Source organism: Octodon degus, unplaced genomic scaffold (genome assembly GCF_000260255.1).
Source record: "Octodon degus isolate 3935 unplaced genomic scaffold, OctDeg1.0 scaffold00083, whole genome shotgun sequence".
Taxonomy (NCBI): Eukaryota; Metazoa; Chordata; class Mammalia; order Rodentia; family Octodontidae; genus Octodon; species Octodon degus.
This window is the reverse complement of record NW_004524659.1, coordinates 10,339,903-10,349,632: the sequence shown is the minus strand read 5'-3', so window position 1 is coordinate 10,349,632 and position 9,730 is coordinate 10,339,903. Positions and strand designations below refer to the sequence as shown.

Here is a 9,730-nt window from a genome sequence, read left to right as displayed (position 1 = left end):
AAATAAATAAATTTAAAAAAAATAAAAAAAAAAAAGAAAACAATGAGATGGACCGGCCAGATAACGCTGGTTTAGGCAGGCACAGGGACCAGGGTTCAATCCTACATGTGCTGCGCCGGCCCCTCTCCCAGGGCGCTGTGAGACGGCCATTGAGCATGGTGGCACGGTGGCACGCCTGTAATCCCAGCGCTTGGGAGGCTGTTAATCCCCGGTTCTGAAAAAAACAAAACAAAACACAATGGGAGCCAGTTGTGTTGGCTCACTCCTGTAATCCCAGCACTGGGAAGGCTGGTCTCTGTGAGTTCGAGGCCACCCTGGACTAAAGTGAGTTCAATGCCAATTAAAAATAATAAGGGCTGGGGCCGGGGAGATGGCTCAGTGGAATAAGCGCTTCCCTGGCAAGCGCAAGGGCCTGATTTCAATCCCCGGTTCTGCAAAAATAAAAAGTAAGGGCCTCGGATGGAACTCAGCAGCACAATCTCTGCCAAGTGCCAGACTCTAGGCTCAAATTCCAGTACCAAAATAAAGCAACAGGGCTGGAGAGGTAGCTCAAGGGCATAAGCACCTCCCTGCCAAAACAAAACAACAAAAAATGGGAATGCATGAATGTTTGAGCAGTTGAGATGGAAATTGCTATGAAACATTTGAATTAGATGGTGAAGAAATGGCTTTGAAGAAATGATTTTGCCAAGACGGTGGTTTTGATAATAAACAGGGCTGAGAAAGGACAAGAGACAGAAATATTCCATGAATCAAGTGAAGGGCTTGATGGCGCATACCCATGATCCCAACACTCTGGGAGGCTGAGACAGGAGGATCACAAGTTCAAGCCCATCCTAGGCAAGTTAGTATGACTGACCCTGCTGTAAAAACAAGGGAGTGAGGGGTGGTGATGGTGTGCTAAATTCAGTGAAGAGGCTCTGGGTTCAACCCCCAGTACCTAAATAAATATATAGATAAGGCACAGCAAGGCAAAGGTCTGAAACACAGGAGAGACTCCAGTGTTTTCACTGTGAGCCAGGGTCATTCCCACTATTCAGCCTTGTGTCTGAAGTCACAGCCAGAGAAGGCCCTCAGTGGCTAGAGGCACGAGGTCTCCTTTGCACAATTAAGGGCTTCCACTATGTCCGTAGGCTTGCCCTCTCTCACCTTGTAGTGGGGACGTGATGGGCAAGCTGGGCTTCTCCCAGCGCTTGAACTGCCCCCACCCAGCCCCACCAGCTGGGGCTTGAGCAAGTGGCTGGAGGAGGGGGCTGGAGAGGGAGCCCCGGCCTGTCCACTCGCCTGCTCCTCACTAGCTCACAGAGCTGCTCTTTCACTACATTACTTTGCAGCTCTCCGAGCCAGGTACTACTGTAATGGTGAAGAATATGCAACACTGAATAAAGCAAGCTGCCTGCCTGCAGAACTCACTGTCAAGTGGATGGAGCTGGTACATTTGACTCTTTGTTTAAATACCCCTTGTCTCTACCAGAAAGTTGGTTTCAAGAATATGATAGAGACTCAGGGGCATGGGGTTCGATCCCCGGGGCCTGCCTTGCCGGCCCGTCCCTGGGGTGCAATGAAACTGCCATTGAGACTGTGCCTGGTGGTGCGCGCCTGCAATCCCAGCACTTGGAAGGCTGTACACAGGAGAATCACTAGAGTGCAATCTACATAATGAGACCCTGTAGATCCTGTACTGAAAAAAGAATATGATAGAGGTTTTGGTTTGTTTTGGTTTGGTTTGTTTTTTTTCTGGCCAGTTCAGGCTGCTTTGAGGGCGGGGCTGGCGAGGTATGTGGTGCCTGGGACCAAACCATGGTCCCTTGCACCTGCCTAAACTTGCCTAAGCGGGCACTTTGGACTGCTGAGCTACCTTGCCGGCCTTTGTTTCAAGAATGAACATGTACAAAAAAGGGGGGGGGGGCTGGGGAGATGGCTCAGTAGAATCAGCCCTTACCTGGCAAGTGCAAGGGCCTGAGTTCAATCCCTAGTCCCGCCAAAAACAAACAAACAAACAAACAAACGTGTGAGGCCCACTTCAATACCCAGTCCTCATAAAATAAAGAACAAAATTACAGCTAATAAGGGGCCAGGGAGATGGCTCAGTGGAATAAACGCTTCTCTGGCAAGCGCAAGGGCCTGAGTTCAATCCCCGGTTCCGCAAAAACAAAAAATTACAGCTAATAGTCTTTGGGTTTTTTTTTTTGTTGTTGTTGTTTTTTGGTTTTTGGTTTTGTTTGTTTGTTTGTTTGTTTTGTTTTGTTTTTTTCCCAATAGGGATTGCAGCCAGCTATGGTGGTACAGGTCTGCACTGAGCACTGTGGAAGGCTGAGGCAGGAGGACTGCCAAGAGTTCAAGGCCAATCTGCACTATCTACCAAGACCCCATATAAAAAAAAAGAAAAGTTGGATTGAATCCTGAGCCTTTGCACTGAGCTACCCCCACCCCAACCCTTTTAAAATTTTCACTTTTGAGGTAGGGTCTCTTTTAGTCACTCAGCTGCACAATCTGGTCTCAAATTTGTGATCCTCCTGCCTCAGCCTCCCAGAGTTCTGGGCATGCAACACCATACCCAGCTTTAAAAATCTTTGTTGGCTTTATTTTTCATCCTAGAACTGGGCAACATTTTATTCCATAAAAAGAAGAAGCATTTCAATCAGCTGAGCAAAAGAGCTTAGTTTTATAGAGAAAGCCCGAAGAAAGCAGAAACAACACAATCTTCGAGTTAGAAGTTGATCCTGACACTGACATGAAGGCAAGCATTGCTTTTGTTTGAACGTTGCAGCGATGGTAATTGGAGAGGACAGTTCCCCAGATTGTAAGAGTTATCTGAAAATACTGACACAATTTTTAAAAATCAGTAAAGGAATGTATATAATATTGCTCTTGTGTTTTACAGTAAGATTTGTTGCTCTTAGACTGTGTAAAACAAATTTATTCATGTTTTCTGCATATTAAAAAATCTTATTGTACCAATTGGTAAACTATTAAATGCCTATAAAACTAAAAACAGGGGGCATGGCCCTAGCTCAGGCCTTTAAGTGGCTGCTTCCACAAAGCTGTCAGCCTCAGGTTGCTGGAGTTCGAACCTCACAACTCTCCCGCTGGCCAAAAGTGCCCTGAAGCCATTCGAGGAACAAAAAAAAAAAAAAAAAAAAAAATCCTTATTCCATATATAACATTCTGTTTCTCCAGTGCGGCTTCATAGTTGTACAAAGAAGTTATCGTGCTAGCGTGAAGCACATAGAGCACCCTGTACTACATTCACTGTCTGGGGGAAAGCTCCAGAGCACTGGGCTGGACCTTTCTTTTCATTGTTCTCTTCCTCGGCTCCAGATCGGGCTCTGCTGCAAAGCAGGTGCTCAGTAACTATTTTTTCATCAGGTGAGTGAAGAAATCACTGAAGGGATGGGTGGGTGAGGGAGTGAATGAAACACCCCGGAAGGAAAGAAAACAAAAAGACAGTTCAGTAGCCCGACCGACCATGGTGGTGCAGTGCCTGTAATCCCAGCACTTTGGGAGGCTGAGGCAGGAAGATTGCAAATTTAAACCTAGCCTGGGGAACACAGCAGTTTAGCTGAGACCCTGTCAAAATAAAAAGGAGTGGGGTGTATAACCCAGTGCAAAGGCCCTGAGTTCAATATCCAGTAACACACACACCCACACACCACACACACACACAGATGGCCCATGGCCGGGTGGCAGGCAGCACAGTAATGGAGCGCTTACTTAGCACGTAGGGGGTCCGTTCCATCCTTAGCACAGGGTTTGGGGTACTCTAGACTGGACCCCTTGAAGCCTCGGGCGGTCAGGCCTCAGCACTGTCCCTAGGGACCGCCAGAGGGCGTGGACAGGCCGGGTCCTTCGGAGCTTTCCGGGATCCCGCCCCTGGGATGCAGGCTGGGGGTGGGGGGCGCTAGACTGCAGGACCCGCTTGGTCTCTCAGACCCTCCATGCCCGAAGCAGGCCGAGCTGTGCGTTTCCAGCCAGCGCCGTGGCCTGGCTTCAGCGCTACAGGCGGGGAAACTGAGTCTGGACCGCGGGGCTGACCGGCCCTCCCTGCAGAGCGAGCCCCGCCCCGCCCCGCCCGGCCCCGCCCCGCCCCGCCCCGCCCCGCCTAGCCCTCGTTGGAGCCCGGGGCTCTGCGGGGCTCAGTGCGCGGCAGGCGGCTCGGGATGGCAGCGCAGCGGCTGGGCAAGCGCGTGCTGAGTAAGCTGCAGTCCCCGTCGCGAGCCCGCGGGCCGGGGGGCAGCCCCGGGGGGCTGCAGAAGCGACACGCACGCGTCACCGTCAAGTACGACCGGCGGGAGCTTCAGCGGCGGCTGGACGTGGAAAAGTGGATCGACGGGCAACTGGAGGAGCTGTACCGCGGCAGGGTGAGACCCAAGGGCCCCAGGGCTGGATGGGGAGCGCGAGGGGCAGAGGGCGGCCGCAGCTGCACGCTGGTGCACACGCACCCTCTTTTGCTCAAGAGGACAGGCGTGCATCATGCTGGTGGTCTCTGTTCCACAGCACAGCCACATATACACAATCGTGCACGTCCCCGGGAAGGGTTGGGATTACTGTATGGGAGGTGTGGAAGCCCAGCCTCCCTGCATGCATAGAGAAAGGGTGAAAGGGGTGTGTGAAGGCCGTGCACCGTGATGGGGAGAGAGAACAGGGGACACGCAGCAAATGAAACAACAGTATACACAGATGTCCACAGTGACAAGTTACAGCCGCTGACAGCCGCAGCCACACACAAACTCGCAAGGACACAAGCTGCGGGTATGGATAGGTCCACAAATGCTATAGGTACACCAGGCCACCCCAAAGACACAATAGCCCAGGCCACAGCTATAAGCACAACTACACTCAACACAAGATGACTCAAGTTACAGCTGTTCAGCGATGTGCATCAGTACAAGCTGTGGGACACAGACAGGACAAGCTCTGATGGCTCGCCTGGGCCACAGAGAGACTCAGGTTACACGTGACCATCTATATTACCTTCACAAAAAAAGTCCCACCAACCAGCAAACCCCAGATACAAATCAACAGCTGTTACAGCTGCAAGATGCAAAAGCTGGGGGGGGGGGCACACAGTATCAGAAAGGCGGCAACTGCATCAGCCCTCAGCGCACAAGTGCATAAGCCACCGCTATGTACATCTACTCATAGGCCACAGGCAGACAGGGAGGCCTTGTCACTTGGGTCTTTGCTGGAAGTCACACTTGGTAGAACATCTGTGTACCTAGGAACATGGCCAGGTATATGGTGGACACAGCAGTGCACACCCACAGATCCAAGTCTCACAGAGCTGGCGGTATTTTGAAACAGGGTCTTGGTAAGTCGTTCAGTTCCCCATGCTGGGCTCAGACTTGGGATCCTCCTGTCTCAGCCCCTCCTAGAGTGCTGGAATTACAGGTGTGTGCCACCACAGTAACCTTCTAAGCTCAATGATGGTGAGCCCCACAGTGACATAAGGTCCTTTCTGTTCTTGTATAGTTGGGCTCATATATAGTGAACAGGCAAATGTGGCTGATAGAGGTCGGTGCCATCCTCAGTGGGTACCATAGGCAACCCTGTGGGCAGCCACCCAGATACCACGTACCTCTGCCTCACATCTAGCTCTGGACCCCCCTATATGTGTCAGGCTCTGGGCGACATTCACACAGGTGTGTGACGTACAGACACCCTAGCACTTTGCTGGACCCTCCTTGCCACACACAATTCCCCACCTGGGAAAGCAGGACTTTGTGGGGGCCAGGCCTTAGTCACAGGGCTCTCCTGCTGGGACAGCTGGGTCCTGTCCCTGTCTGGGGTGCTGAGCCAGCTGTCTTTTGGGCCACTGCCCCAAGAGGCCAAGCTCTGCACGTCCCTGGTGTCCACACACTCAGGGACAGACCTGTGACTCATCTCGTCCGCCCACCTTGGGGGTCATGGTGGTTATCTCTTCCCAGCCCCAGCTGCCCCCAGCCCTACCCCCTTCCTGTCCCTTGGGGGAAGGGGCCCGCCCGGCAGCCTCCCCTCCCCCACACACCTAGTGCTGAGACTTTTCCTTGAAAGGGCAGAAGCCAGCCCCTCGCCATGATCCCAGAAACTGACATTCCAAGACTGGACCAGGCCTGTTTTCCCTGGTGGGAACTGCGGCCAAGGGGAGAGACCAGTGCCAACCCCAAGGTTCCGGAGGCCCACGGGCCCAGGCATCGGGCTGGTACAGAGCCCCAGGCCTCCATCAACCCATCTGTCACCCCTCCCCCCGGCACCCAGATGTCCCGCCTTGGTGGTGCTGTCCCTGACTGCCACATTATTGCTCCAGAATCTGCCAGCTGGGCTCTGGGGGCTGTGGGGCCCCTCCAAAGCCCTGGACAAAGGCCAGGGATGGAGGGAAAGGACCCTGAGCAGCCCTCTCTCACTGCTGCAGGAGGCAGATATGCCTGATGAGGTCAACATTGATGAGCTTCTGGAGCTAGAGAGTGAAGAGGAGCGAAGCCGGAAGATCCAGGTAGATGAGTGAACACTCCCCCGCCAGTCTTCCACCTTGCATTACCCCCAAAGAGTGGCTGGAGCTCATATGTTTTAAGAGCACATAACTGTACACCGGATGGTGGCTTGATTTCTTTACACTTAGAGACTCTTCCTTTTTGTTTTGTTTTTTGAGTCTTGCTATGTAGTCCAGGCTGGCCTCCAATTCGCTGCCACCCTGTCTCAGCCTCCAGAGTGCTGGGATTACAGGCTTGGGCCATCACGCCTGGCTACACTTAGTAACTATTCCAGTCCCCACAAAACACAATAAAGTAGGCACAGTTATTATCTCTGTTTTCCAGACAAGGAAAATGAGGTCCAGAGAGGCTGAATCAACTGCCAAGGGTCACACAGCTCAGTCAGAGCAGAGCTGCGATGCAAACCCAAGCGGTCTGGCTGCTGAGCCCCTTCCCTATGGTCTCTGCCCATCCAGGGGTCCACATGTGACTTACTCACGCAGGGACCTGGTAGCTCAATCCCCCCAAGTTTGCTATGTGAGGTCTGCGGTCTGTGTCCTTGCTTGAAGTCCGTAGGGGTCCATCTCCCATTTAGCTTATGGCCTTTGGTGTTTGTTGGGAAAGCAGAGAACAGGGGTGGTGACACACCCAGCAGTCCTGAGAGGCTGAGGCAGGAAAATGCCAAGTTCCAGCTCAAGAGTGGGCAATTTAGAGATTCAGTGAAACCTTGTGTCAAAATAAAAGTAAAAAGGGCTGTGCAAAGGCCCTGGACTCACGCAGTATTCCCCAGGCCTGCAATAAGGAAGGAGGGAGGAAAGAGAGGGAAGGAAGGAGGGGTGGGTGGAAGGGTCTAAATATTAATCATTTACTGTTTCCCTGGGGGATTCAGGGCCTCCTGATGTCTTGCACGAACCCCACAGAGGTGAGTATCTGCGCCTGTATGGAGGGGGAGGCTGGCCCTGGCTGGAACAACTCTTCTTTCCCCCCATTGAGGTCCTTTGTCTTCCTCCTCCTCCTCCTCTCCTCCTCCTCCTCCTCCTCTTTCGCCTGCCCCCTTTTTCCTCCTCCTCCTCTCTCCCCATCTGCTGCAGGGGCTGCATGATGAGCTTGCATCAGCAGCTTCCCCATCTGCTCCTGTGTCTGCCTTTCCCACTGCCCTGTGGCCCCCCTTTCCCTCTGCCCCCTCCCCTCCAATCCCTCCCTCCACTGCTGGGCTCTCTGCCCCACCTCTTGGGGGGCCCCATCCTCCAGCCCTGAAGCTCTGCCACCCAACCCCTCCCACTTCCTTCCCTGCTTTAAAAGGGAAAAATATTCATGTTTCTCCAACCAGCTCTGGGCTGCAAGGGACAAGCGTCACTGTGTGTCAGTTTGCCCTGGAGCTGTCTCAGGCCTGTGTCTCTGGGGAACCACCCGATCACCTCCCTGTGCCGCTGTATCTCTCATCCCTGTGTGTCTGTCTGTGTCTGTCTGTCTGTGGTTTCTTTCTCTCTCTTAGTGTTTTTGAGACACGGTTTCCCTGTCTAGTGCAGGCTGGTCTTGCAGTCACTATGTAGCTCCGCTAGCCTCAAACCCTAGAGGATATTCCTGCCTCAGCTTCTCAAAGTGCGGAGAATACAGGCGTGTATCACCATACCCAGCACCCACCACTCTCTACCTCTTGTTCCACTTTGCTCTCTCTCCCCCAAATCCCTCCCTAACTCCACATCCCTCCCATGATCCCAAACCGGCAAGAAGAGAGGCCAGAGGAACTGGGGGACCCCCTCCCCGTGTTCTCAGCACCCATCCTGTCCTCAGGACTTCATCCAGGAGCTACTGGCCAAGTTGCGAGGCCTCCACAAGCAGCCAGGCCTCCACCAGCCCAGCCCCTCCGACGACGGCAGCCCGAGCCCCCGATAGGACCACTGTGGCCTCTGTGACCCTCGGCTTTCCCCAGCCCCCGGCTTATGTATGTGTTGTATTTAATGGTCTATAACAGTGACCCATGTGCCTGGTTTTCCTTCCCCAAACCCCCAGCCTCCCTCTCCCGAATCTCTGACAGACTCCCTCCTCCTACAGCAAAAGCGTGAGAACCACCAGCTGACCCAGCAGTGGCCACCTGGGGATGGGACTCACATCCTGTCCTCCTCCCCCACCTGGGCCCAGGCCAGCGGGGCCCCTCTGTGCAGCAGGCAGGGGCATGACCTGAGCCCGGACTCTGTGCCAGGGGCAATGCAAACCACCCAGTGTGGCCCAGGTCGCCACAACACCACACTAGTGGTCACACGGTGAATGTGGTTATCAGGCTGCTGTGTGTCCTTGGGGTGGCTGTTGGAATTGAGACCATAAACTGGGGAACACAAAGTAGCATCATGGAGCCTGTACCCTGGCAGAGAGAAGGGGCCGCCTGGAGGACTTGGCCAGGTGGGCTGGGTGGCACAGGTGGCTGGGCCTTGGGAGGCGCCGGGAGCCTTTCCCTGGTGTGGTGAAGAAATCCAGAGGGCTCCCTGAGGAAAGCCAAGTAAAGTGGGGCTCTGGAAGGAAGATGCTTTGGGATTTGGGTTGAATGGGTGCCGTTCATATCTGGGAATTCAGAACTTGGGCATTGGCCTAGGTCTGAGTCAGGGAAAATATCAGATATTGGCAGGAGCTTCCTGAAAGTAGGATGGGCATGAACAGCATCCCCTGGAGCTGGGACAGGGAGGTCACACACTCAGCAGGGGTTAAAAGAGCCTTCCTTGCTGGGGCCTGTAGGGGGGCTGGCTCAGAAGTAGACAGTGGTCCTTTAACACATTTTAACAGCGGGTCTTCGGGACCAGGGTCCCCAGATGCTCAGGCAAAGAGGGCAGCGGGCTGTCCCATCTGCCTATGGCGGAACCTCCAGCTCCCCACCAGGATCAGTGACCCAGGTAGCCTAGCCGGCAAGTGGCCTTGTCCCTGTGCAGAGTGAGTCATCTGCTGCCTCCTGCCACCTGGGGACCATGTCCCAAAGCCCCAACTTGGGCCAGAAAACACTACTTCCCCCTCCTTGAACCTGGTTTTGGTTCCTCCTGCTCCTCTTTCTCATCACTGTGAGGGTGGCTGTGTGCTCCAGCCCAGGTCCTGAAGTCCTAAGTGTACAGGGCTTTGGGCCTCTGGAAAACAGGAACTTTATAGATGAGGAAACTGAGGTTCAGTTTAGTGATGTCCCTGTCCTAAGACACAGCTGGGAAAGGGCGGTTCTGGGCTTCAATCCCAGATGTCATGACTCCAGAGGCCAAATATTTAACTCCTACAAGCTGGAAGTCCATAAGGGCCAAAGCTGT

The 9,730-nt window shown here is 53.7% G+C and overlaps 1 protein-coding gene across 2 annotated transcripts; it reads left to right on the top strand.

Annotated features, from left to right (window-relative positions):
- Nucleotides 1–4,086: 4,086 nt before the first annotated feature.
- On the top strand, nt 4,087–8,427 carry Ppp1r14a (protein phosphatase 1 regulatory inhibitor subunit 14A). Of its 2 annotated transcripts, none has more exons than XM_023721435.1 (4): nt 4,087–4,361; nt 6,392–6,472; nt 7,339–7,371; nt 8,226–8,427. In XM_023721435.1, exons 1-4 carry the CDS (start codon nt 4,161–4,163, stop codon nt 8,343–8,345), a joined length of 435 nt encoding a protein of 144 aa, XP_023577203.1. In that variant the 5' UTR covers nt 4,087–4,160; the 3' UTR covers nt 8,346–8,427. The 2 variants fall into 2 exon arrangements, with proteins under 2 accessions (XP_023577203.1, XP_004636826.1); XM_004636769.2 differs by having other exon boundaries at nt 4,091–4,361; nt 8,244–8,427.
- The last annotated feature ends 1,303 nt before the right edge of the window (nt 8,428–9,730 follow it).

Coding starts and splice junctions, on each gene's coding strand:
- Ppp1r14a (XM_023721435.1), top strand. CDS start 4,161: ATGGCAGCGCAGCGGCTGGGCAAGCGCGTGCTGAGTAAGCTGCAGTCC. Junction 6,473..7,338: donor AGCGAAGCCGGAAGATCCAG/GTAGATGAGTGA, acceptor TGGGGGATTCAG/GGCCTCCTGATGTCTTGCAC. Junction 7,372..8,225: donor CTTGCACGAACCCCACAGAG/GTGAGTATCTGC, acceptor CCGTGTTCTCAG/CACCCATCCTGTCCTCAGGA.